This window comes from Triturus cristatus, chromosome 3_2, assembly GCF_964204655.1.
Source record: "Triturus cristatus chromosome 3_2, aTriCri1.1, whole genome shotgun sequence".
NCBI classification, from domain to species: Eukaryota; Metazoa; Chordata; class Amphibia; order Caudata; family Salamandridae; genus Triturus; species Triturus cristatus.
In genome coordinates, this window is record NC_140584.1 from 162,925,163 (window position 1) to 162,947,755 (window position 22,593).

The window sequence follows — 22,593 nt, forward strand, 5'->3', positions numbered from 1 at the left end:
GTTTCATCCACCTCTGTCCACCATTCCAGTGGATATGTCAATTTTGCATGCATGCATTGTAATGTCAATGAGTCTGAAGACTAGGGGGCGCATGCCTAAGCCGCGGACCAAGATGGCCGCGTAACTTAGGAGCTCCGCTGGAATTCCTCGACAAAAACAGCCGCCCCACGGTAGCGGCGCACATGCAGGATGGCGAGGGTAAGGTTGAGCGTCTGTACAACAGGCAACACTAAGATCCTGCTGCAACTTAAATCTGAGGCTGCGATCCAGCACGCTGCGCATCTGAAGAAATGGGCCCTGAAGGGGCGGGGCCAACGGGAAGCCGGGCCCTTGATTTTTTAACTAGGCCGGCATTGGTAGGATCATGCGCGGCAGCAGAATGCCGCCAGTCCGAGAGGCCCACGTTGGAGTGGAAACAAGGTGGTCGCACACAGCTGATTACGACAACAACCAGAACAGAGGTGAGCGGCTCGTTGGGTGGAAGGTTCGGAAGGCATTCCCCAGTCACATAAGCTATATACATCATCCCTGGAGGCCCCGCTGTGACAGGGGCAGAGGGTGAGCTTGGGGGCCTGCTTCCTGGTCGCCCACCTGGGCATGAATGAGTAGGACTGCTTTTCTGGTTCCCTGCCCGAGAAACTGAACATGCCTTTAAACCGCAGCAAAAGTAGAAGGCCACATGCAATCTCAGTCTCTACGGCCAGGTCTATAGGGGGCAGAAATTGGGATAATTGAATTGGTAGTGAGTTTGGGAAGACGAGTCAGCCCCTGCAGGATATACGAACAGTCCGCGACATGCAGACCGTTGGGAGTTCCCCAGGTGTGCGGGAAGCCGAGTAATTACGCAGATTGGGCACAGCAACTTCCCCTTGTCCCGATAGAAGTACGCTGCTGGCGCTGACGCTGGCAGTGCCCGGAGGGCTGCTTTGGCCACGTGGCGGTACCTGGACAGGCTTACTACGGGAAAAGGGGACCCCAAACAAAGGAAGATACATTTTGAAAAAGCTGCTGGGGGGAAAGACACACCTGGAACATCCATGGCGGAGGGAGGCAACACTGCAGCCCCCCCCCCACAGGCCAACCCTCATGGATGCGAGGCGCTTATAATAGAGTTGAGGGCAGGATTCAAGGGGCTAGACACACGCTTCAATTCATTGGACAAACGGCCTGACAAAATGGAAGCCTGAATGGATCAACATGAAGGACAGCTCGAAACAGCCGAAGGCAGTATTTCAGACCTAGAAGATGGTGCTGCGTAGGCCACTAAAAGGATAGAGAGAATGGAAAGGGTTCTCAAAACCATAGCCATCAAGAATGAGGACTTGGAGGCCAGGGGAAGGCACAACAACATTTGCATTATGGGAGTCCCGGAGACCCCGAACATTGGCCGATTAGACTCATTTGTGGAAGGGTTGTTGGTCGACCTATTCGGAAAGGAGTCTTTCACTACTACATTTGTGATCGAAATGGAGGGGGATGTTTGCAGTTTTGCTTGTATTTTATAACAGTAGACTCATGCTCAGAATATTTCCAATCACTAAGAGTCCATACAGTGGATTAGCAACACATTCGGTGAATGGTACATAGTAAGAACCAGATTGACAACATGATATTAATGTCTTGGAATGTGCTGGGACTCAACGATGCACGTAAGCGCAAACAAGTTCTGCATTACTTACAGCATCATAGGATAGACGTTGCCTTTTTACAGGAAACACATTTGCTCCCGCATATTCCCCCAAGCTTTGCCGCCTGTTGGGGCCCAAACCGATACTTTGTGAGCTATAGCACATACTCTATTTTAATACACATGCAAGTTCCATTTAGGGCAGTGGAGGTGTATTCAGACCAGGCGGGTAGATTTCTGCTAGTAAAGGGATGGCTATTGGGGAATACAATGCTGTTTGTTAATGTATACGCCCCAAATACTGATGACCCGGAGTTCTTCACGGAACTGCATGCCAGCATTGATAGGATGGGGGAGGAACAGATATGCATGGGAGGGGACTTAAACATTTTATTGAATCCACGATTAGATAGCCCTGCCACGTCACCGGATGCGAAGCCTAGAGCCCGGCGTACACTCTCCACCCTGATTGAAACTTACCAGATGATTGATGCTTGACGGCATATACACGCAGACACACCAATGTACATGCATTACGCTGCCCCCCATAACACTTGGACCAGACTGGACTATTGGTTACTTACCCCAAATTTGATTACGTAGTTGGGCGAGGCAAGCCGCTTTCCCCACACCCTGTCAGACCATGCCCCGGATGTAATAGGGTTGAAGATATTGGGTACAGGAGATAGGACGGGGTGGCGGAGGTTCCCAGAGATGGCTCTCCGCAGTCAAGTGTTTGAGGCCTAGCTAGGTCAGGCCATATACGAGTACTTTGAGATTAGCACAGGTACAGTGGAAACTAAAGCTATGCTGTGGGAGGCATTTAAAGCATATATCAGGGGGGTGTGCATATCGAAAGGGAGCTGGTATTCTCAAAGACTTGTGCAATGCCTTATCCAGGATTGAAGCTCAATTAACAGCAATAGACGCTGATCGGGTACCGGCCAGACGAACTCGGGTTTGAGGCGGCGGGCAGCACTCCTGGCTGAGTTTCATGAGGCAGCGGAGAGGGAATCACACTATCTGGGGACATTTGCTGTAGCCAGGAGATACAGGGAGGGTGAGTGCCCAGGGCGCACCCTTGCCAGACTGATAGACTGATATGGCCCAACAGAAGCCCCACATACATTACTAGCCTGCTTGGAGACGACGGTGGGTCCATGACAGATTGTGAGGGAATAGAGACCAAAATACTTTCATATTACAAATAATTATATGCTACCAAGGTCTCCCCAGACACTGCGGCCAATAATAGCTATCTGGACAAAATAGCATTGGTTTGGCTGGAGAATGCCCATAGGGAGTTTCTGGCAGAACCATTTAAAGTGGAGGATGTGACACAGGCCATAGAGGCAATGGATGGGTCAAAGGAACCGGGTCTGGATGGTTTCCCTGGTAGCTTTTATAAAGCATTTTAAAAAAACTATGGCCCCCCATCTTATTGATGTTTACCAGGAGGCATTAGAAACCTGTGTGCTCCCCCCGACTGTACGCGAAGCCATGATCACTTTACTCCCTAAGGCAGGCAAGGATCCCAGGTACTGTGGCTCATATAGACTGCTGCCATTATTGAATTTTGATTATAAAGTTCTAGCAAACATGTTAGCTACCATATTGGCTTTGATTGTCGACCAAAAGATATCACCTGCACAGGCAGACTTTAACCCGCAGAGATCCACAGCATTGTATCTCTGCACTCTATATAGGATTGCAACCACACTTCCGGCACCTGCAGTCCTTTTAGATGCTGAAAAGGCTTTTGACTCATTGGAGTGGCCCTTTCTTCGGGCCACTCTGATTAGGCTAGGGATTCCCCGAGGTTTATAGCAGTGGTTTCGCTACTATACACGCGCCCAGTGGCGCGGGTGCAGGTGAATGGTTTGTTGACGTCCCCCTTTACAATCTCGAGAGGGATGCGTCATGGGTATCTTCTCTCACCGCTGTTATTTTTAATAGCAATGGACCCCTTAGTACGTCACCTCCAGGATAATCATTCTCACGGTGATATACAGTTTAAAACAGGCCCATTATTGATCACACTATATGCTGATGATATAATCATCTTATATGTGAGGCACCCTGATGATAACTTGGGACCCCTTCTTCAATCGGGCCTACACATCAACAGGGGCACATCGTAAATTTTCCAGTCGACCGAGGCGCCTTGCAATCGGTCCACCAAAATATTTGAGGATACATATACATGAGGACCCAGCTCAAATCCTTCAACTTATTTATGGTCCAGCAATGGAAAAATTAGGCGACAAAATTGAGAGGTGGCTGAAACTACCCATTGCTAAGGCGGGCAGAATAGCCCTGATTAAAATGGTTGTTTTGCCGCAGTTTTTATATTTATTTCAGAATATCCCAATACCGCTATACAAGCCCTTCTTCGCCATGCTCCGCTCCCAGTCAATACAACTGGTGTGGGGTGGCAAACAGCCAAGAATCAGCTAGGACACCATGACACTCCCTTATGAACTGGTGGGCCTGGAACCCCTAACTTTCGTGTTTATTGCCTGGTTGCACAGAGTAGCTTTTCAGTACACTGTTATCACTTTGACTCTCGGGTTCCATATCTGCGACCCGAAGAGGACCTATCTCACCCCACTTCATTATTGGCACTACTTCCGGTCGGTCTAAAACGGGACCCACAGGACATACAAACGCTGTCAACGACTAGCTGGGTCTGGATGCAGCTTATCCGAGCGATAGGGACACAGTTGCTGTACTCTCCGGCACTCCCTCTGTCAGGGAACTTGTGGGTACCTATTACTCGGGAGGTAACGATACAGCGTACCTTAACCAAATTCAACTTGGCCACATTTGGGGATGTGTTTCCAGCTGGATACATATTTTCTCATGAGAAGGATGGCCAGTTTCAGGACGCCACATTCCTGGACCAATTCAACCTGTGCAGGTTGCAGAGAGCATTTAGGTCACAGGTTCCAAGTTACCCTTTGGAACTGCCGGACTTTCCCCCACTGACACTGCTCATCAAGGACACAAGCCGCGAACACCTCATGTCAAGGATGTACAAGGCTTCAGTAGCCATGCTCCCAGTTAGAGACGAAGGGATACGAGTGGCATGGGAGGCGGACTTGGGCAGCCCTGTCTCAGATGCCCAGTGGCGTGCATGCTGCGAGCAAACATGTAAAGCTTCATTTAATCACAAACACAAGATATTACATTTTAAGTTTTTATGGCGAGCCTATATCTCCCCAGGCAGGGTCCATCGCATAGACCCCACATATTCACATGCATGCCCCGATGGCTAATTTTGCGCATATGCCCTGGACTTGTAGCAAAGTGGCTCAATGCTGGTCCAGGTTTTTAGTGAATTGGCGCACATGACTGGTTTAAGTCTTCCCCCTACACTTATGCAGGCGCTGGTAGGTTATGTACAAGATATTGCTAAGCTGTACCAGCGTTTTAGTGCAATAGCGTTAATATTAGCCAAAAGAGAGGTCGCAGTGCATTGGCGGAGTAAATATCCACCGAAATTGAAAGGTTGGATGTTTAGTATGTCATTTTGCAATACCACCAGCGAGCTGTATGCTCAACTGCAACATGCAGAGGCTAGGCAACTTGATATTTGGCAACCTTATCGGTCATATTTGTTGGAGCAGACATATGTTAGCTCCCAGATGGAATAGGATGCTCAGCCGCAGTGCGGCTAGGGTAGCTGTGTTCACCGCTAGAGTAGAATGCAAGATGTGTAAAAATACGAGACTGTGTTCCCTATGCCCCAGCCCAGGACATTCAAGCTGGATTGTGCATAACTGCTATGTATTAAACCAGGACCAAGCGAAGCAAGATAAGTTGAGCATGTAATTTGAAATGTAATGTTTTACAATTTGTGGAACTTATAAATAAAGGTTTTAAAAATAAAAAATGAGTCTGAAGACTAAACGATGGTACCTATGTTATGTAATGGAACCTAATGTGTTCTGTAGAACTCAATAAACAGACTTTGAGCAAAAATATTATTATAAAAATTAATCAGAATAAAATTGGCTTTCTCAATGGTCTGGAGAGCAAATATCTCAAAGAAGAGCGATCTGGAGAGACACTTTTTCACTATTAGCAGGGATGTGGTGGAAATTAGCAAAGCCAGGCCCCCCTAGGCTCATCCATGGCAGGAGGGGATGGCTGGGACACAAGAGGTCTTTTACCCATCTAGATGGAAGTTCTCTGGATGCCAGGTTTCCTGTAAACAGATCAATTGTAAACAGATCAATTGGGGTGACTTAATTAGGTCTACCCAATCCTTGTTTCGTAATTTGTTTTTAATGCCTACAATATTCCAAGTCCTGATTTCTACTTTGTTACTAACACTATGCAGGTTTGGGGGTCCCCATCCAACCACATCGGTTGGCGCAGATACATTTCCACATGTTACAGCCAAGCCGGCAGTGTTTTGGTTATTATAATTAGACTACTCCCCAAAAAGGTCAGAAGGGCCCTTCCAGCCTTTGGGATGTTCAGGCTCCTTCCTGATGGGTTCAAGGAAACCCCCCTGGTACTGAGCTTTTAAGGCTTTCGTGTCCCTTTCCCTTTCCGATCATCATGACTACCCAGTCAGTCACAGTCATCAAGGAAAGTCCAAGGGGCATACCTGTTAAAGAGATCCACACCTCTCAGAGCTGAATGGAGGCCACCTCAACTCAAAAAACAAGATCCTACCATACATTTTACCTTGGCACCAGAATGTTCCAATTGTGGGGCCGGCCAGAAATAGGACATGTTTTCTTCTGTCTGTAGATATATATATATATATATATTGACCGCCCAACCACCTTACCTTTTTTTCTTAAAGTGTTTTGTTTTCTCCTAGGAAGGACTACCTCGTGAACTCCTCAGGGAATGACAACACAGAAATCGCCTCCAAAACTCCGCACAAGGTCTGACGAACTCTTGTTCTGCCACCCCTTCTGAAAACAAATCAATGGATCCTTCCCACGAGCACGCTGCACGGGTATACATACATATCAGCAGATATTTATGTATAGACCCTTAACACAGGTGCCTTGACACCCAGTTTCTGCTCCAACAACAAATGCATGAACCAGTGGTAGACTGACCGTACTGCGGATGGACATTCACGGAGAGGCAGTAGGAACTACAGGTTGGAGCTATGCTGGACAGCCACCTTGTAAAATGTTTTAAGGGCCATTTTAACATTGTGTGTATGTTTGAAAATAAACCTAAAATGGCTTGCGAATATAAGTGATTTGTTAAAGGACATTTAGGGACATTGCGCAAAAGGGTGACATTTTACCAAAAATGAGTACATGATTTTTGAAAACCAGGGCGAATGTCAGGTTGTCTAGCATGCTCATTACTGCTCACTGGTAGAGAAATTTGAATGTGAAACCGATTATGAAAAAAAGACTCACACCAACATCTGTGGAAGAGGCAAATTGTGAAGTAGGCAAACAGTAAAGACTAAACTCTAATGAAAGAAAAATGATCCATGAGCAGGAAAATGTGAAGAAGTAAGAAAAAAATGACTTTTGCTGGTTTTAATATTTATTTAATGCAATGACACACTATGAGGGCCCTTCCTTCTTATCTTCCTGGTTTCATTGCCCAGTGCTGTCAGGTTCCTAGGCAGATCTAGTAATATCACTTCAGGAACCTGAGATCCGACTCTGACTTCACTCTAGGAAGTGGAAGTCAGACTGTGACAACACTTCTGGAAGTTGACCTCAGTCTATATAGCTTCAGGAAAATGACATATGAGTGTGACATCACTACTAGTACACGGCATCACTCCGAGAGCTTTTTCCAGTGGAGTATATTTTCCTGTTTTAACATATATTTAAATAGCCCTGTTACCAACTAGTGGTGACACTGTGCTGTACTGCATGAAAATTATAAACACAACAAGAAACAGATTATACACTTTACTAGTTGCAATAAGAGCTACAAAATTCAGCGCCTTTGTAAGTGCATGTTCTGCAGGCCCTGCCAGTAGTCATTTAGGTGAACTTTTCATTCGAGTGTGGTTCAGATAGAGGTTAATGCCAATTTTGAGGGTTGAGCCTATGGGTCATGAGGTTGAAGTGTTGAAATTGCAAATTGAGTCTCAAGTACATTGTAAAGATATAGGGCTCGATCTAATGTTTAGGCTGATGGCCAGTGGGTCCCTCGTTGGGACATAGTAAATTACTCTGTCCGCATGTGGATAGGCTGCCCACCTAATTTATAAATTAAATTTGGCTGGCAGACCACTATAGTGGTGGTTAGGGAGCTCCGTCACCATTGCGATGGAGTACCCTCTTCACCGATATATAAATCAGGCCCATAGTGGTGTAAGCTCAGCTGGAGGCTCGTGGGTGTACCATGGTACTCTACTGTATCCTCCGATGAAGATTTGCCCCTGGCACTTAGAACTGTGAACTGAAAGCTTTTGTTCCAATAACTATGTTTGGTTCCACACCAGAGGCGCCATCATTATAAGAAAACAAAGAATTCACAAGGGTGGAGATATCCGCATTCAATCCATGGGCTCATTCTCAGATCAAGTTCCGACAACCACACGCACTTAAACATGCACTCGTTCTTGGATGCAGGGATCCTAATTTCACCACCTATCATCGATTTTGTGATCTGCTCTATCCTGGGTGATACCGTTCGCAAGATCTTTGCCTTTTGGGGGATTGCATTCGGGGTCCCCTATTTTTATCTTCTGCCTCCATGTTAGGCCAGGCGCTCAGTTAGGATAGGCATCCAGGGCAGTAGGTTTTGCGCTATCCAGCTACATGCCTCAAATTCTCCTAGCTTCTAATGCCCCTTCTGTTCAGGGAGCTTCTATATCCTCTCCCGGCTCAGGGTATGGGGCCGGACGTTTTGGGAACAGATCTTCTGCAAATTATTAGACTTTGCAGAAAAAATTAAGAGGTTCCCCTAAGCTCCTGTCTTGGAGATCTACTTCTCTCTGCATCTACTCTGTGTTGTCCCAGCATTAAGATTTCTGGTCTTATTTGTAGACTTGGCCCTAATGTCTGACTAAGGCCTACATACGGATATGTTCTTATGTGATCTATAGGTCTTATTCAAGACCAGATCAGGAGATGTTTGCCAGTCCATCAAAACTAAACACAACACTGTTACTGTCGATCCTTACAGCATGATTTGTGTATCAGCTGTCCATAGCACCCATCAGGATAGCATGGACCTGCCTCTGCGGCGTCCTTCCCCAATGAGCATGCTTCCTTTTGTGGCACGGTTGAGAAAGGTCTTAGCATCGGTGACCAAAGGACAAATGGGAATCCGCTCTGACTACCAAAAAAGATTCAGTGTCTCCAGACACCCAGTTTGGCGGAGATCAAATGCTGGCATGTCCTAAAGAGTCTCTTGTGTGCCACAAATCCAGGTGCTTAACAAAATGGAGTATTTTGAAGGGTTTTAGACCTCCTCCAATTTCATTTGCTTTGGCAGAAAAGACCTGTGTCCTCTAACATCATAAATGGGGCCATAAGGCTCAGTAATTCCACATTCTCCTTTATCTAATATGGATGAAGAAAGAAAATGGTACCCCCCTATGGAATTCATTGGCCACATGACGTTCACTTTTGTCCATGACCCGCAGCAATTGCCTACCTAAATTCCAGGTTTTGGCTACCCCAGTCTGACAAACACAAACAAAAGAGATGGTTGTATCACATGTGGGACAGACGTCATCCATCAAGTCACAGCCTGGAATATAGCACTTGCTTGAAGCGAATGGAAGAAACCTGATTCTTGCCTTATAGTGAAGAAAGTAATAGACAAACATTTTTGGGACAATGTTAATATTTCGGTCCATTCTCGGAAATCTTGAATGGCATTGGCAGTCCTGGGTAGGGGGGAAGACGCTGGAGACATTCACCACCAAAATGTGCTGCTATTCTAGGAAAAAGTGTTATTAGGGATCAGTCATGGTCTTGAAACAGACCAAAGCTTAGTCCATCTTTTCTAGATTCTGTTTCCAGAAGGAGATAGCAATATATAAGAATACCTACCTTCCCAGCAGCTAGGTAGTTAGCCCAAGCAATAACTTCAGGACTAGCTGTCTAGATTCATGCCCTTGGCAATCAAATCCTGTTTGGCATTTGCATTTTGTTCTACATTAATTGGCTCAGAGCTTCTTTGAACCCATGGCCTCCAACAGTAAATTGATGCCATGGAAATTTGTGAATGGGAGAGAATAGTCTGCAGTGGTGACAGCAAATTCCTCGATCTGTGTTGTGAGAGTGACTGCCACAAAGCTGGCTGTGGGAGTGAACATCACTGGTGAATGAGGTGCTGCAATTTAGGGGTCGAGAGTGCTTGTGCTGGAATCAAGTTCTACATTCCCAGAGGTGGGAGTGATTTTCACAGGCCCTATGGTGGGACTGAGATCCACTGTTTGGTGCTCGGAGTGAAAACCACAGGGGAGGAACACCAGTTCGGACTGGCCTGGCATGAGAGAGATTTCGTTCTACGCGAGGTCTCTGGTAGAGGGACTTTTGAGAATGGAGAAACATGATTGGCTTAGAGTTTGTCATAAAGACATCGATAATGTCCCAAAGGTAGCACTGGTCGCACCTCCGAAAGCCACCGGTTGTATATTTTCATGACGAATCTCTTCTCTAGCCTCTGATTAGTCGCCTTTGTTGCCCCTACGCTAGTTAGGGTTTTCTTTGTGGCCCTTTGGATATTGGAGGACCTTTGGTCCCTACGTATGTTGCATGGATCGGGACATATGTAATTATGAATGCACCTTGCTTCGCATCTGTGTGGACTTTATACTCTTTCCGCTTGCCAAGGGAAATCATGCATCTTTGTTACGCGCAACACGTGTGCATGGCTCATGCTTGAGGATCTCACACGCGGGCAGGCAGCTAGCAGGTGCATAGATGCAGCCATGCACAGGGGATCCATGCTTTTTCCTTACACAATTGATTGGAACAAGAAACAATCTTTTGGGACCATCTTCCTATTTCAACCTGTAAATTGGCGCAGCTTCCGAAACTGCTCTGAATCACTCTCCTCTCCTTGCAGTGCATGTCATGCATTTTATTACATTTCAGGTTCACGCGTAAGGATTACTTCATTTTCAAAAGCCATAAAGTTCAATTTTTTTGCATCATCTTAGATTATGTTTCCGATGGAGATGAAGAAACCTGGTGCGCTCATGACAAAATGGAAGATATAGTGAGGACAGCTTCTCAGAGACTGTAGGGACTGGAGTGAGGTTTTGGGCAACTTGTGAGGTTGTTGGCTGCTGGCCCTAGCGCTTCAGTAGTGTGCGAGTGCACCAAGCCGCCTTTCTCTGCTGCTTGACTCAGTCCTATAAAGTCTGCCGGCTCCATCTTGCAGTCTGTCTTCCTGACAGGGGCCAAATCTCATCAGATCCATATGCCCCAATTCATCAAGTGCCAAAAACTCAAGGAATACGCTTCTCTGTTGTTTTTTGAACCTCAAGGTGGTAACATACTTATTAGACAAATTACATACCTTCTACAAAAGCTGAATGTGCATGAAAACTCAGGAATTGAAAAAAGCTTGGTCTAGCTAATGATTAGCGGCTTACGGAGCACTGCGTGTTGTTGCAAGTATAAGTTGCATGAAGCTCAGGATGCAGCATGTTGAAGGGGTGCTTGGACTCTGATAAGTTGCGACTACTAGGACATGGGGTCAAAATTGTCGGGAGGTCTAACATAAAGAAAACGTCTAAAAGGGTAGACACCTGAAGTGGCTAGAGTGGAACATCTGGAGAAGGTATGAGGCAGAACAATCCGAAGGTAGAAGGGGGGCCATCGGAAGGAGGTGTGAGACTCAATATCTGAAAAGGTGTGAGAGCAGTATCTGGAAAAAGTATGAGGGGGATGTGTGGGGAGGTCGTGGATACCCGTATATGTAAAACAAAGTGTGTGGGAACATATTGACTTTAGAAATTCGAGGGAAAGTGTGGAAATGTGCGAGAATAACATTATCAAAACATGTAAGACAGACATCTGGACATAGTGTAATGTGCCACCTGGCAAACACGGAAGGAGGAACTTTTAGGAGATGTGGGAGAGACATAATTTTATTAAGATGCATTTGGAAGTCCTGGGTAGGTGATTGTGGACTCCTGGGTGGTGCTCACGGGGGAGCTGTTCACTGACTCTTCGGCTGGAGTGGATTGGGAACGTCCTAAGAAGGTGTGTGTATATGTCCTAATTTGCACTAATTTTCAGTTTCAAAGACCAATTAACTCATTTATGAGAATTAGGTGTTTGACTGTTAATTACACATTTTTCGGCTGCCTTTTTCAATGTTCCTATGCATGGGGGAGCTATGCCGGTCAGAATGTGGACGTTGGCCGGTTGGCAGGAATACAAGCAAGCTCCAGAGAAATGAGGTCACTTGGATGGCTGAGCACGAGCGCTTCTCAGGTGCTGACCCACCAGAGGCCACCATGATCCCATACCTGTGCAAACCAACGCTGGCATCCATTTGTGGTTTTGTTCTGAGTCCGTACACACCTACAATGAGCTCCAACAAGCCTGACTTGCCGTCGACCTCCTCCAACACTGCACAACAAGTGCCTACACCACAGAAACATCTAGAGAACCTCCCACAACCCCCTACAACAGTGGGTTTCAACCTTTTGACTTCTGTGGACCCCGCTTAATCATTACTGTAATCTGGGGACTCCCACTGTGTTATAATTGTAATCCTGGTATCCCAGCCTGAGCAATTTCGATGATTTGAACCACAAAACGGTACACAAAAATATGGAAACAGGCATTCATCTAGCAAATACACAAATTAGGACATTTTGTATTTAATACATAAATATAAAAAATAAATATAAAGAAAACATAATTTTATTTTAATAGGAAGGTTGGAGGTTCTGCTTCATCCATACTACAATCTGTTTAATGCACTTTCACTGCTCCCACAAATCAATCTAAGGATACCAACTTTTTTGTTCTCCAATTTCAAATTCCTTCACATTTACACAATATTTTTAATTTTTTAATTTTCAACTTTGCTTTTTTATTTATTTGCCCTTAATTAATCTGTCAATACTATTTAATTTTCTAAGCAATTGCGGACCCCCTAGATATTCATTTTGGGACTCCAGGGGTCCGTGGATCACAGATTAAGAACCTCTGCCCTACAACTTCAAGGTTGATGGGCTACAGAACTAGCCTTGTGCTAGGATTCCATCATCTGGTCAAGGGTCCGGCTACGCCCCATCTAAATCAAGCGCCCTCTGCTGATGTGTTTTGCCCACATAAAGGTGGAAAATGTGGACAAAGAATGGAGGGGTTGACTACATAGAAAGAACAGGTAAAATTCTTCCTCTGGAGCTTTCTGGTACTCCTGCCCTAAATAATTGCATATTTAATGAATATTACTCAGAGCTATATATGTATATATGTTGGATATGTTACATGACCCTGCTGGGTTTATGGGTGTGAGCCCAAAAAAGCTTTCCGCAAGCCTCTAGAACAGCCTCCAAGCTCAAGATTTGAGGAATATCAATTTTAAAATGCTCTCTTTGGAGATGTTTGGTGAAATCAATTTTCAATATAGCCAAAGAATGAATATACACAAATTCCTGCTCTGCAACCTCCTGCCTCTGTCCACACTTCGAAAAACATACGCTTTTAAATTGACCGTAGACACTCGTGTCATTTATAAAATATTGCAAATTATGCCCGAAGGCCCATCTCATCTCCCCACCAAGGTGTGCCATATCCAACATGGAGTAACTTCAGTGTACAGCAGTGTATACCTGTGTATTCTGTGGTACACAAGATTTGGTGTACAGGCCTTGCCTGATAGATTACTATGCACATAGGATGTACATGAACTTATAGTGTGGTCGCGTGCTGGACACACTTGCACTGACCAGTTTTTCTTTGCTTGGACAATGAATGAAATAAAGCTTTTTATTGTAAGTCTTTTGTAGCGTTCAATATTGACTCAGAGAATTGGCTGGGTGGGTGAAAAAATTGCATAGTGTGTGTCTGTTCAAATGCATAGGTTATGTGTTCTCCACAAACAGCACCACAGGTTACAGCGCAAAAGCACATCTCTGACGCAAATCCGTGGTTGCCCTTCACATATATTTGTTTCACCTTTGCGTGTTTAGAGCCATGATCATCCTTGCGCCATTTCCTAGTTGTTGTTGGTGATTGTTGAGTAAGCCATGTTATCAATATTAGGTTACTTGGCAGATCGGCCTCCCCCCGCTCTTACCTGTGGCCATGTGGGGTGTCCGTCGTGGGAATCCCCCCGCCTCCCCCGCTCTTACATGCGGGGACCGCCACGAGCGACAGAATGGCTAGCTATGCCACTGTGACAGATGTCACATGCGCTGAAGGATATCTGGTTCAGAAACAAAGAAAGTAATGCGCAGAATGCTTGAGTTCCACTACACCGGGGGGCCTTCAGGTCCACTGCTTTTTGCCCACCATGACACTGCAGACAGAAACCAGCAGTGTGTAAATCAGATGTGGTCCTGCTCCAATAGGAATAGTCTAGGGTAAATGTACAGGCCAGGTCCAGTCTAAAATTGAAAATAAGCAACCTCATACTGGTTGCGGCCTTGATATATGGTTCAGTACAAGAAACACATTGCATCCCCTGACCTCAGAGGTTGCAAAATCAGTGCCAAGAACACACAAGCTCATCGGCATGCTTTTTTTTGTAGCATAGGTTATGTACTGAAAGGGTTACCTTCCAATCCAAAAACTATGCTTTAAGCCTTTCCCGACTTTGTATGTGTGATGTACAATGCAGCAGACATGCAAAGTTAGAAAAAGGAGGAGAAATGAAAACATTTCTCCTCCTATACCTGCCTCGAGGAGTCTTAAGATTTTGGGCTCAAATTCCTCTCTAGCAATGTTTGTAGATAGGGATTTCGGTTAAAACCCATGGGTAGTAGCACTGGAAAACCCATGCACCACCCATGGAAAGCCCACTTGATACAAAATACGGCAAAGCTGTGCATAGTGCAAGTTTACATTTCTTTGGGATGCTATACAACATGTGTGTTGGATAGTAAATCCCATCCTAACACTTTGTGCTGGGTTTGCATGGCATTAATGAACCTAGGCCTGGGTGTCAGTGAGCATGCATGAGTATGAGTGAGTTAAAGAGCGAATGAAAGTGAGTGAGTAATAATTCATGAGTGTAAGGGAGAGCAAGAGAGTGTGAGTGTTATGTTGGGATCATGAGACATGCCTTCCTGGAAAGAATTTGGGTCAAGGGCCATAGGATGCCAGTTCCTGGGATGTCATTAACGTCACTTCCGCTACCCTTGGCATTTTGGTGAATCAACATTCATACGATGATTTATTTTAAAATTGCTATTGTAAAGCTGTTTCAGTGACATTATAACATACCTGTAGTTTGAGTGCTTGGTTAGGAAGGGATTTATTATTGTCTCCTTCATAAATAATGACAATAAAATGCTTGGCACAACTGAAATGCTTGACATTAGAAGTAAAGCAGACATATCAGTGAATGTTTTTCATTGTAACATGTTTATTGCAAGCATGTGGTGGCCACATTTAGGTGGTGCGATGTTTTCATTTTATTTTTGTGGCAGTGTTAGACCTGTCATCCTTATGGTGGTCTTCCCCCAAACCTTTTGCCTGCTTACCTCCTCTTTTTGCTTTATCTTTTTGTTGGCCTTAGGACTCCTATCACTTTACCACTACTAACTAGTGCTAATGTGCATGTGCTTCTCCCCTAAATATGGTGACATTGGTGTATACATGACTGTCATATTTAGTTTACTGATAAGTCCCTTGTGTGGTATACCATATACCCAGGGCCTGTAATCTAAATGCTACCAGTGGGCGTGCAGCACCTGTCTGTCTTAGGCCTGCCAAATCAAGCCTGTGTGTGCAGTTTTCTGCCACTTCGGCTTGACATAGAAAAATATTTGCCAAGCCTTGAACTCCCCTTTTATCATGCATAAATCATCCCTAAGGTAGGCCTTAGGTAGCCCTAAGGGCTACTTCTCTCAGAGACTAGCACTGGGAATTCCTTAAAACACTTAAAAGCTGTAATTCCTGATTTGAAAGGACTAGCTGCATCCTGTTTTTTATCTTTCAAATAGTCACGAGAAATCCTCTTTCATGGTAAAAATGGCTTTAACATTACTATTTTAGAAAAGCCAATTTTAGAAAGTGGACAGTTCTTTGCTTTTAAATTAGCTCTGTGTGCCTGCAGCCTGTCTCCAATACACATCAAGGGTGGGTGACAGCTACACTCTTTCAACTTTCCCTCTAGACATCCACAAACACAGGAAGGGTGGGTGTGACCGAGACACTCATCTGCTTTCATCTACATTCTAATATCTCTTCCTGAGCAGGAAGAGGGAGATGGAGCTGACACTTACACCTGAATAGGCAGTGTCATGTTTCCACACAAAGGGCTGATAACCCCCCATAGATAGCCTGGCAGACAGGGCTGGGATGAAAGAGTACAAGTGCAATTCAAGGTCCTGCTTTGAAGTCACAACCACTTCAAAGGCACACTTAGGTGGGAATACTGGGTCTCTGACCCCACTAAGAGAGTACGCTACTGGACCTGTGAAGAACTCTACCAGGAGTAAAGACTGCTGTGCCACAAGGATTTGTACTTTGCCTGACTGCTGCTCTGAAGCAACTGTTTTCTGCTTGATTTTCTGAGCTGCCTAGCTGCCTGCAGATCTCTGCCCAGCTGAGGATAGGGACTGGACCCATCTCACTTGAACCCATAGGGTCTCCAAGGGCTTGCTGGTTTGCCCCTTGTTCTGACGTCTTAGGGCCATTAAAGACTTTCTTCAACTCTGCAACATCACCTGGACTCTGCCATCTGTGGGTCCTATACTGCCAAGTGGTGCCAACCCAGTCCTGGGCTCTTGAGAGGTGATTTCTGCTGTCCAGAACCATCAAAACCAATGCAGTGACGACTTTGACCCGATCAGAACCAACGCATTGCCCTACAGTGCCGACGCTGGAGCTGATCGACGACAGCGCCTCAACGGACTGAGGGACTCAACGCCAATGGACAGTGCGGCTCGACTTTGATGCAGCACCTGCATCATAAAGTGGTTCAATGCCAATGCCTTCCTTGACTGCACAGATCGGTGCTGTCGCTTTGACTCCATCCATCAGATCAACTACGCAGCGCCACCTCGACTCTTTGCATCAAGTCTTCAACGTTGATGGTTGCTCCAGTCAAGGTAGTTTGTCAGTGGGACCTGCATGAGCCCTACATAGCGGTCAGTCTGAATTTTTTATTTGCCCTTGTCTAGTGCGACCTAAATAACCTCTTAGAGCTATTGACTTATAAGCACTATGTTTGGTTTATTACGCGTAGAAATAATAACACCGGCTCCACTTACTGGATTTTTGTTGTTGCAGTACTGTTTTATTCATAAAATTATTCTCTATTTTTCTAAACCTGTGTGGAGTATTTTTGTGTTGTTTTCATTGTGTTACTGTGTGTGTTGCACAAATACTTTACACATTTAGATAAGCCTGGCTGCTCTGTGCCAAGCTGTATAGGGTGAGCACAGGCTAAACGTTAGAGTGTATCTAGCCTACCCTGACTAGGAGTGTGGTTCCTACTTAGACAGGGTGCATGCCTCTGTCAACTAGAGACCCAATTTCAAACAGGCATACACTTACAATAAAAAATATTATTAATAATAATAATAATAATAATAAGCATTGCACCAGCCAGCTAAGACGAGATCTCCAACTTTGCCAATGCTTGTTATCCAGTGCTGTCATTAAGACCAGGCACAAAGACGGTCCTGATCCTCTACATGTCATAGCATCAGAGCTCATTACAACGTCACACCCTCCATACAGGACATGATGAGATGGAAACACCCCCGTACCACGTCTTACACTGATCAATAGCACAGAGAAGTACATGGTTAACAAAAAACACAACACGTTGTAAACTTAAGGTACAATAAAATGTCACTATTGCCATACGGGCGATCTGTAATTGGAAAGACTGAAAATGGTATTCAGTAAGGTTAGTAAAATGGAAGCAAAATGTAAGAACTGGCAGAAAAAGTTCTGAAAGGCGTCCCTTAGAAACCACACATCCAAGTGTGGAATTGTGTTACACAGTTCAAACTAAAAATAAAATTAGAGGCGAAGGCACAGTTTTCACACTTTTTTTATATAGATACATATATATAGAACTTTATAGACACATAATTATATATACACATGTCATCTTACATTTATATAATTACAGAATACCTAACATACAAAAATGAACACAAATTATGACTTTTATCACAAATGGCACCCACAGGGGCAATGAGATTCAGGCCAGGCGGTAACACCTGGTTTCACCATATTCTCAGTCTTGAATTAGACAGGTGCTGCAGACACTACATTCTTCATAAAAATAAAATTATACGGAGCCAGACCTAAGAGGAGTCTCTGATGTGTGAGATCTGTGACCAAGATGGCGGCAGAACAGCAGGCTGTTTGGCACAAGCTGGCTCCATCTTTTAGATCATATAAACTGTATACCTCTCCTCAAATCATAGAGGCACACGGTGGTGCCACAAACCTATGCATGGTCCTAAAAATATAACCCTTGCCAGATGAAGTCCTACGAACTGGGCATTTTGGCACAATGATAAGTTCAATGCGGATTTTGGCATTCATTTTCTTGGGCACCATTCTTGAGAGGGTGGACTGGTTTTCTGTTGACTTTAACGATGGGGAGAAAACATCAGAGAAAAGGCTGGGGTTCATTCACCCTTCTCTGTCCTCCTCCTTACATGTTCCCTGGCCCGGAACACAATATGACGTGCAATTCTGCTTGAGGTCAACACTTGGAGTGCAGATGGCTCTTTCGTTGTCCGAATCCCTGTCGCTCCACTGATTGCTGGGGCACATTATCTATATAACACACTCTGTTTAAATTGGATTGCTGGATGGGAGTGGTGCGGGTCCATATGCACGTCCACCGTATGCAAGCCTTGAAGAAACTGAAGACCATTCACAGTCCAATGGGAGCATAGCTTCCCTGCAGGAGATTCTGCTCCCACTGAGTGCTCCATCAATCCATTCCTGGTGCTTCTTCGGTATGGTTCAGATTGAACTATATCCATGCTGTGCAGCTGTCGGAGAGAGATGGAGGGCCACAGGGAGAGTGTAGTGATGTTCTGCCCTCTGGGCTCTTATGAATTCAACTGAAAATAGAAATGGACATAGCAATAGGTCAGCATCGTGGAAATGTGTATGGCTGAATATTTATCAGGTGGATCATAACCTAGAGTAGCATCACGGCACACACCACAGGCCTAGATGTTTAGCGACGAAGGAGCGACTAACCTAAAATTGGCATCACGGCACACACCACAGGCCTAGATGTTTAGCACCGAAGGAGGGTATTTACAGATCGCTTCTGGTCTCTATAAACATCAATTTAACTTTTCAGGTAGGGCCCAAGCAATGAAGAAGCAAACCGAGGAATGCATGACCCACTCATGCACCTATGGCAGTGCTTGTTCGTGACAGGTCAGTGAGTGTAAACAAGGGCTGATGCCCCAAGAAAGACTACACAGGCGAAGCGGAGAAGGTTAAGTGATTCATGGCTGGACCATAAAGCTGAGCAAACCAAGTGGGCCTCCTCTAGTACCTGGGAGATGTCTCTAAAAGGTTTAGTATTAAACTATCAACAATTCTTGGAAATACACAATAAGTCTTCCTAAGGAGCCTTCCGGCCTAGGTGAGCAGAGCTATGAGATTGAAATGCTTATTTCCAATTGCTAGGTGAGGTTTCAGAAGCAGACAGCATTGCCCTACCTTTTCTACTGCTGGAGCAATGTCTATGACTGGGTAAGGCACTACTTTGGGGCTAAAATATCAGGCCAGAGATAATGCTTTGGTTTATGAGCAAGTTGAACGTTTAGGGCCATTGATTTAATCTAGTGCCAAAGACTGTGTTTGGGGGCAATGCTTGAATGTAGAGGCAAAGCTCTGGCTTTATTTTGTTTTGCCCTACGCATTAGTAGTGTTTGTTTGCACCAGGAAGGAAAGCTGGACAGTCACAGTGTGAGGAAACCAAAGTGGGGAGTACTCACCCGCATTACTCCGTACATCCAATCCAAAAAGTATACCACATTGCTGTAAACACCAACTTTATCTTTCCGGCCACATCCTTCTCCAAAGGCCACAATGCCCACCTGCTCCCAATTGCGTCTGCTGCTGTAGTACACCAAAGGGCCACCACTATCTCCCTGCATTGAGAAAATTGAAAAACGTGATTACATTAAGGTGAACAACAACACTTGCCACCCTTGTGTCTCCCACAAAATGAGTGTTAACCACATCACCAGTCTACTCTGCTACTTCACCAAAGCACTGGTGATACTTAAGACATTTTCTCAAGTGCTGGGAAAACGACAGATCCAGTTGAAAGATAATAGTATTTCTCCACCATGCACCCATTTAATGACCTGCACACTCACACACAGCCCATATCCACCAACGCACAACTGCACATAGAAACACAACCATGCACACAACTTGCAAACTTTCTCCACACACAAACACACACGCACACACACACTGACTCACCACAGAGTACACTGTGCCACGCTCATAGTCACATCACAAACCACACTGTCACCGCTGAGTTCATCTGAGAACAGCCAGTCTCCCCTCTAATGACTTCATAAAACACAGTGTCCCATTACTGACGATGCTTCGCTCCTCATTACTTTCCAAAATACAGTGCTTCGCTGCTCTAAACATCACACAAAATACTGCCTTACTCCTAATGACATCACAAATGACCCTGTATCAGCACTAATAGGATCACAGAGCATGCTGCTTCTCTCCTAATGACATCATAAAAAACGTGCTACTCATGGATACCATCACTTGTTTAATAGTCTTCCTGTCAGCAACAAAGAATGGTGCATATTCATAAACTGTCCTCAGGTGATCACAGGACCCTGTGAGTGTCAACGAGGAGGGACCTACTTTCTTTAAATGTCTTCATGTTGGCAGGTGCTCATTTGAGTCACTCAAAGAAGGACCTAGTTTTGTCAACTATCTACTGGTGCGGAGGGCTTACAGTGAGTGAAAGGAAGGAAGGCGCTTCTTTCGTAAACTGTTTTCAGATGGACAAGTCTTCCTGTGAATGACAGCAAGGAAGGCTTTCGTAAGCTGCCTTCAAGTCGGCGCGGGGCTCCTTGTTCATGACAGAAAAAAAGAGCCATTTACAGAGGCACAACTCAGCTGACAGAGAGGAAGGTGCAACTTCTTGAAACTGACCTCAGGTGAATTAAACTTCCTGCCAATGTAAACACGCATTGGCATAGCAAATAGGTCTCGCTTTTGGGATCTTATAAGTATTTAGTTATGCAGCACCATATCCTTGGTGCAACAACATCAACTGTTGCAGGGCTAAACACTTAAAAGGTCCCAAAGGCGAGACCTATTGACTATGCCAATGCTTGTTTATTTTGCTAGAGATAAAGTAAAGGCCATTTGGGCACAAGACATGCCTTGGAGATCCGGTGTGAGGGATGGTATGTGATGGCATGTGAACACATGAAGTGCTTTGTATGCTTTGCATTACCTGTATGTACTATTCAACGTATGTACTTATCCTGAAAGTCTGGCATTAATCCATGTATGTAGTCCCTGTGCCAAAAACCGTCTGAAAATGAGACGCACAGACGGGTATCACCGGTTGCAAAATGCCAAGTTTCTTTTCCATCCACTGGTAATTCGTCGACCAACATAACCCGCAGGTTAAGCAGAGTGGGTAAAAAAAAACGCAGAAACCGTAAACTTAAAACAAGCATTTGCAATGCAATAGGTCTCGCATTAGGAAAGTTTGAGCTATTGGTATTGTAAATGCCAAATTTTGTATTTATGTGTTGGTTTTGAAAATAGCTAAATTAATAGCTTTGTCATTTACAATTCCAATAGTTGTAACTTTCGCAAATGTTACACCTATAGCATTTGTAAGGCAATATGTGTTGTATTTAAGTGACTTAGATGTATTGATATTACAAATAACAATGGCTTTTAATTTTTTTAAATAATTAATACTTAAATAAAAGTTATTGTAATTTATAATGGCAATAGCTTAAACTTTTGTAAATAACTTTTGTGAAGATTATGTTTAGTGTATTTTATTGTGACGAAAATCCAAGAACAGAAGTGAAATATTAACATCTTTTTGTGACATTTGTAATAAAGCTTGAAACATTGAGAGAACATATTTGAACCAGTTGTTGTTGAATGGTTGCACAGATTGATGCTGTGGTGGTGCTGAGTGATGTTGTGGTGGTGACGAGTGATGCTGTGGCGTTCAGTGATGCTGTGGTAGCACATAGTGATGTTGTTGTGCCCCTGAGTGATGCTGTGGTGATGCGATAGAGTGAGTGCGATAGATAGAGTGAGTGCGATAGATAGAGTGAGTGCGATAGATAGAGGGAGGGCGATAGATAGATAGCGGGAGGGCGATAGAGTGAGGGCGATAGATAGATAGAGGGAGGGCGATAGATAGATAGAGGGAGGGCGATAGATAGAGGGAGGGCGATAGATAGATAGAGGGAGGGCGATAGATAGAGGGAGGGCGATAGATAGAGTGAGGGAGGACAATAGATAGATAGATAGAGTGAGGGAGGGCGATAGATAGATAGATAGATAGATCGATAGATAAATAGATAGATAGATAGATAGATAGATAGATAGATAGATAGATAGATAGATAGATAGATAGATAGATAGATAGATAGATAGATAGATAGAGGGCAATAGATAGATAGAGGGCGATAGATAGCTAGAGGGTGATAGATAGATAGAGGGCGATAGATAGCTAGAGGGCGATAGATAGCTAGAGGGCGATAGATAGATAGAGTGAGGTCGATAGATAGATAGATCGATAGATATATAGATAGATAGATAGAGTGAGGTTGATATCTAGATAGAGAGATAGAG

The 22,593-nt window shown here is 44.6% G+C and overlaps 2 protein-coding genes across 2 annotated transcripts in view; one reads left to right on the forward strand and one right to left on the reverse strand.

Moving 5' to 3' along the window:
• SCN4B (sodium voltage-gated channel beta subunit 4) overlaps positions 1–8,913 on the forward strand; it is a 201,628-nt gene extending 192,715 nt beyond the window's left edge. The window contains exon 5 of the mRNA XM_085647419.1: positions 6,465–8,913. Coding sequence (XP_085503545.1) covers positions 6,465–6,537 — 73 coding nt within the window. The 3' untranslated portion in view covers positions 6,538–8,913. The remainder of the gene's footprint in view (positions 1–6,464) is intronic.
• Positions 8,914–17,772: 8,859 nt separating this feature from the next.
• The window catches only part of LOC146856951 (transmembrane protease serine 4-like), a 75,978-nt gene continuing 71,157 nt past the window's right edge, over positions 17,773–22,593 (reverse strand). Inside the window, exons 12-13 of the mRNA XM_085647421.1 lie at positions 19,716–19,871; positions 17,773–18,821 (exon numbers count right to left, since the gene is read on the reverse strand). Coding sequence (XP_085503547.1) covers positions 18,810–18,821; positions 19,716–19,871 — 168 coding nt within the window. The 3' untranslated portion in view covers positions 17,773–18,809. The remainder of the gene's footprint in view (positions 18,822–19,715; positions 19,872–22,593) is intronic.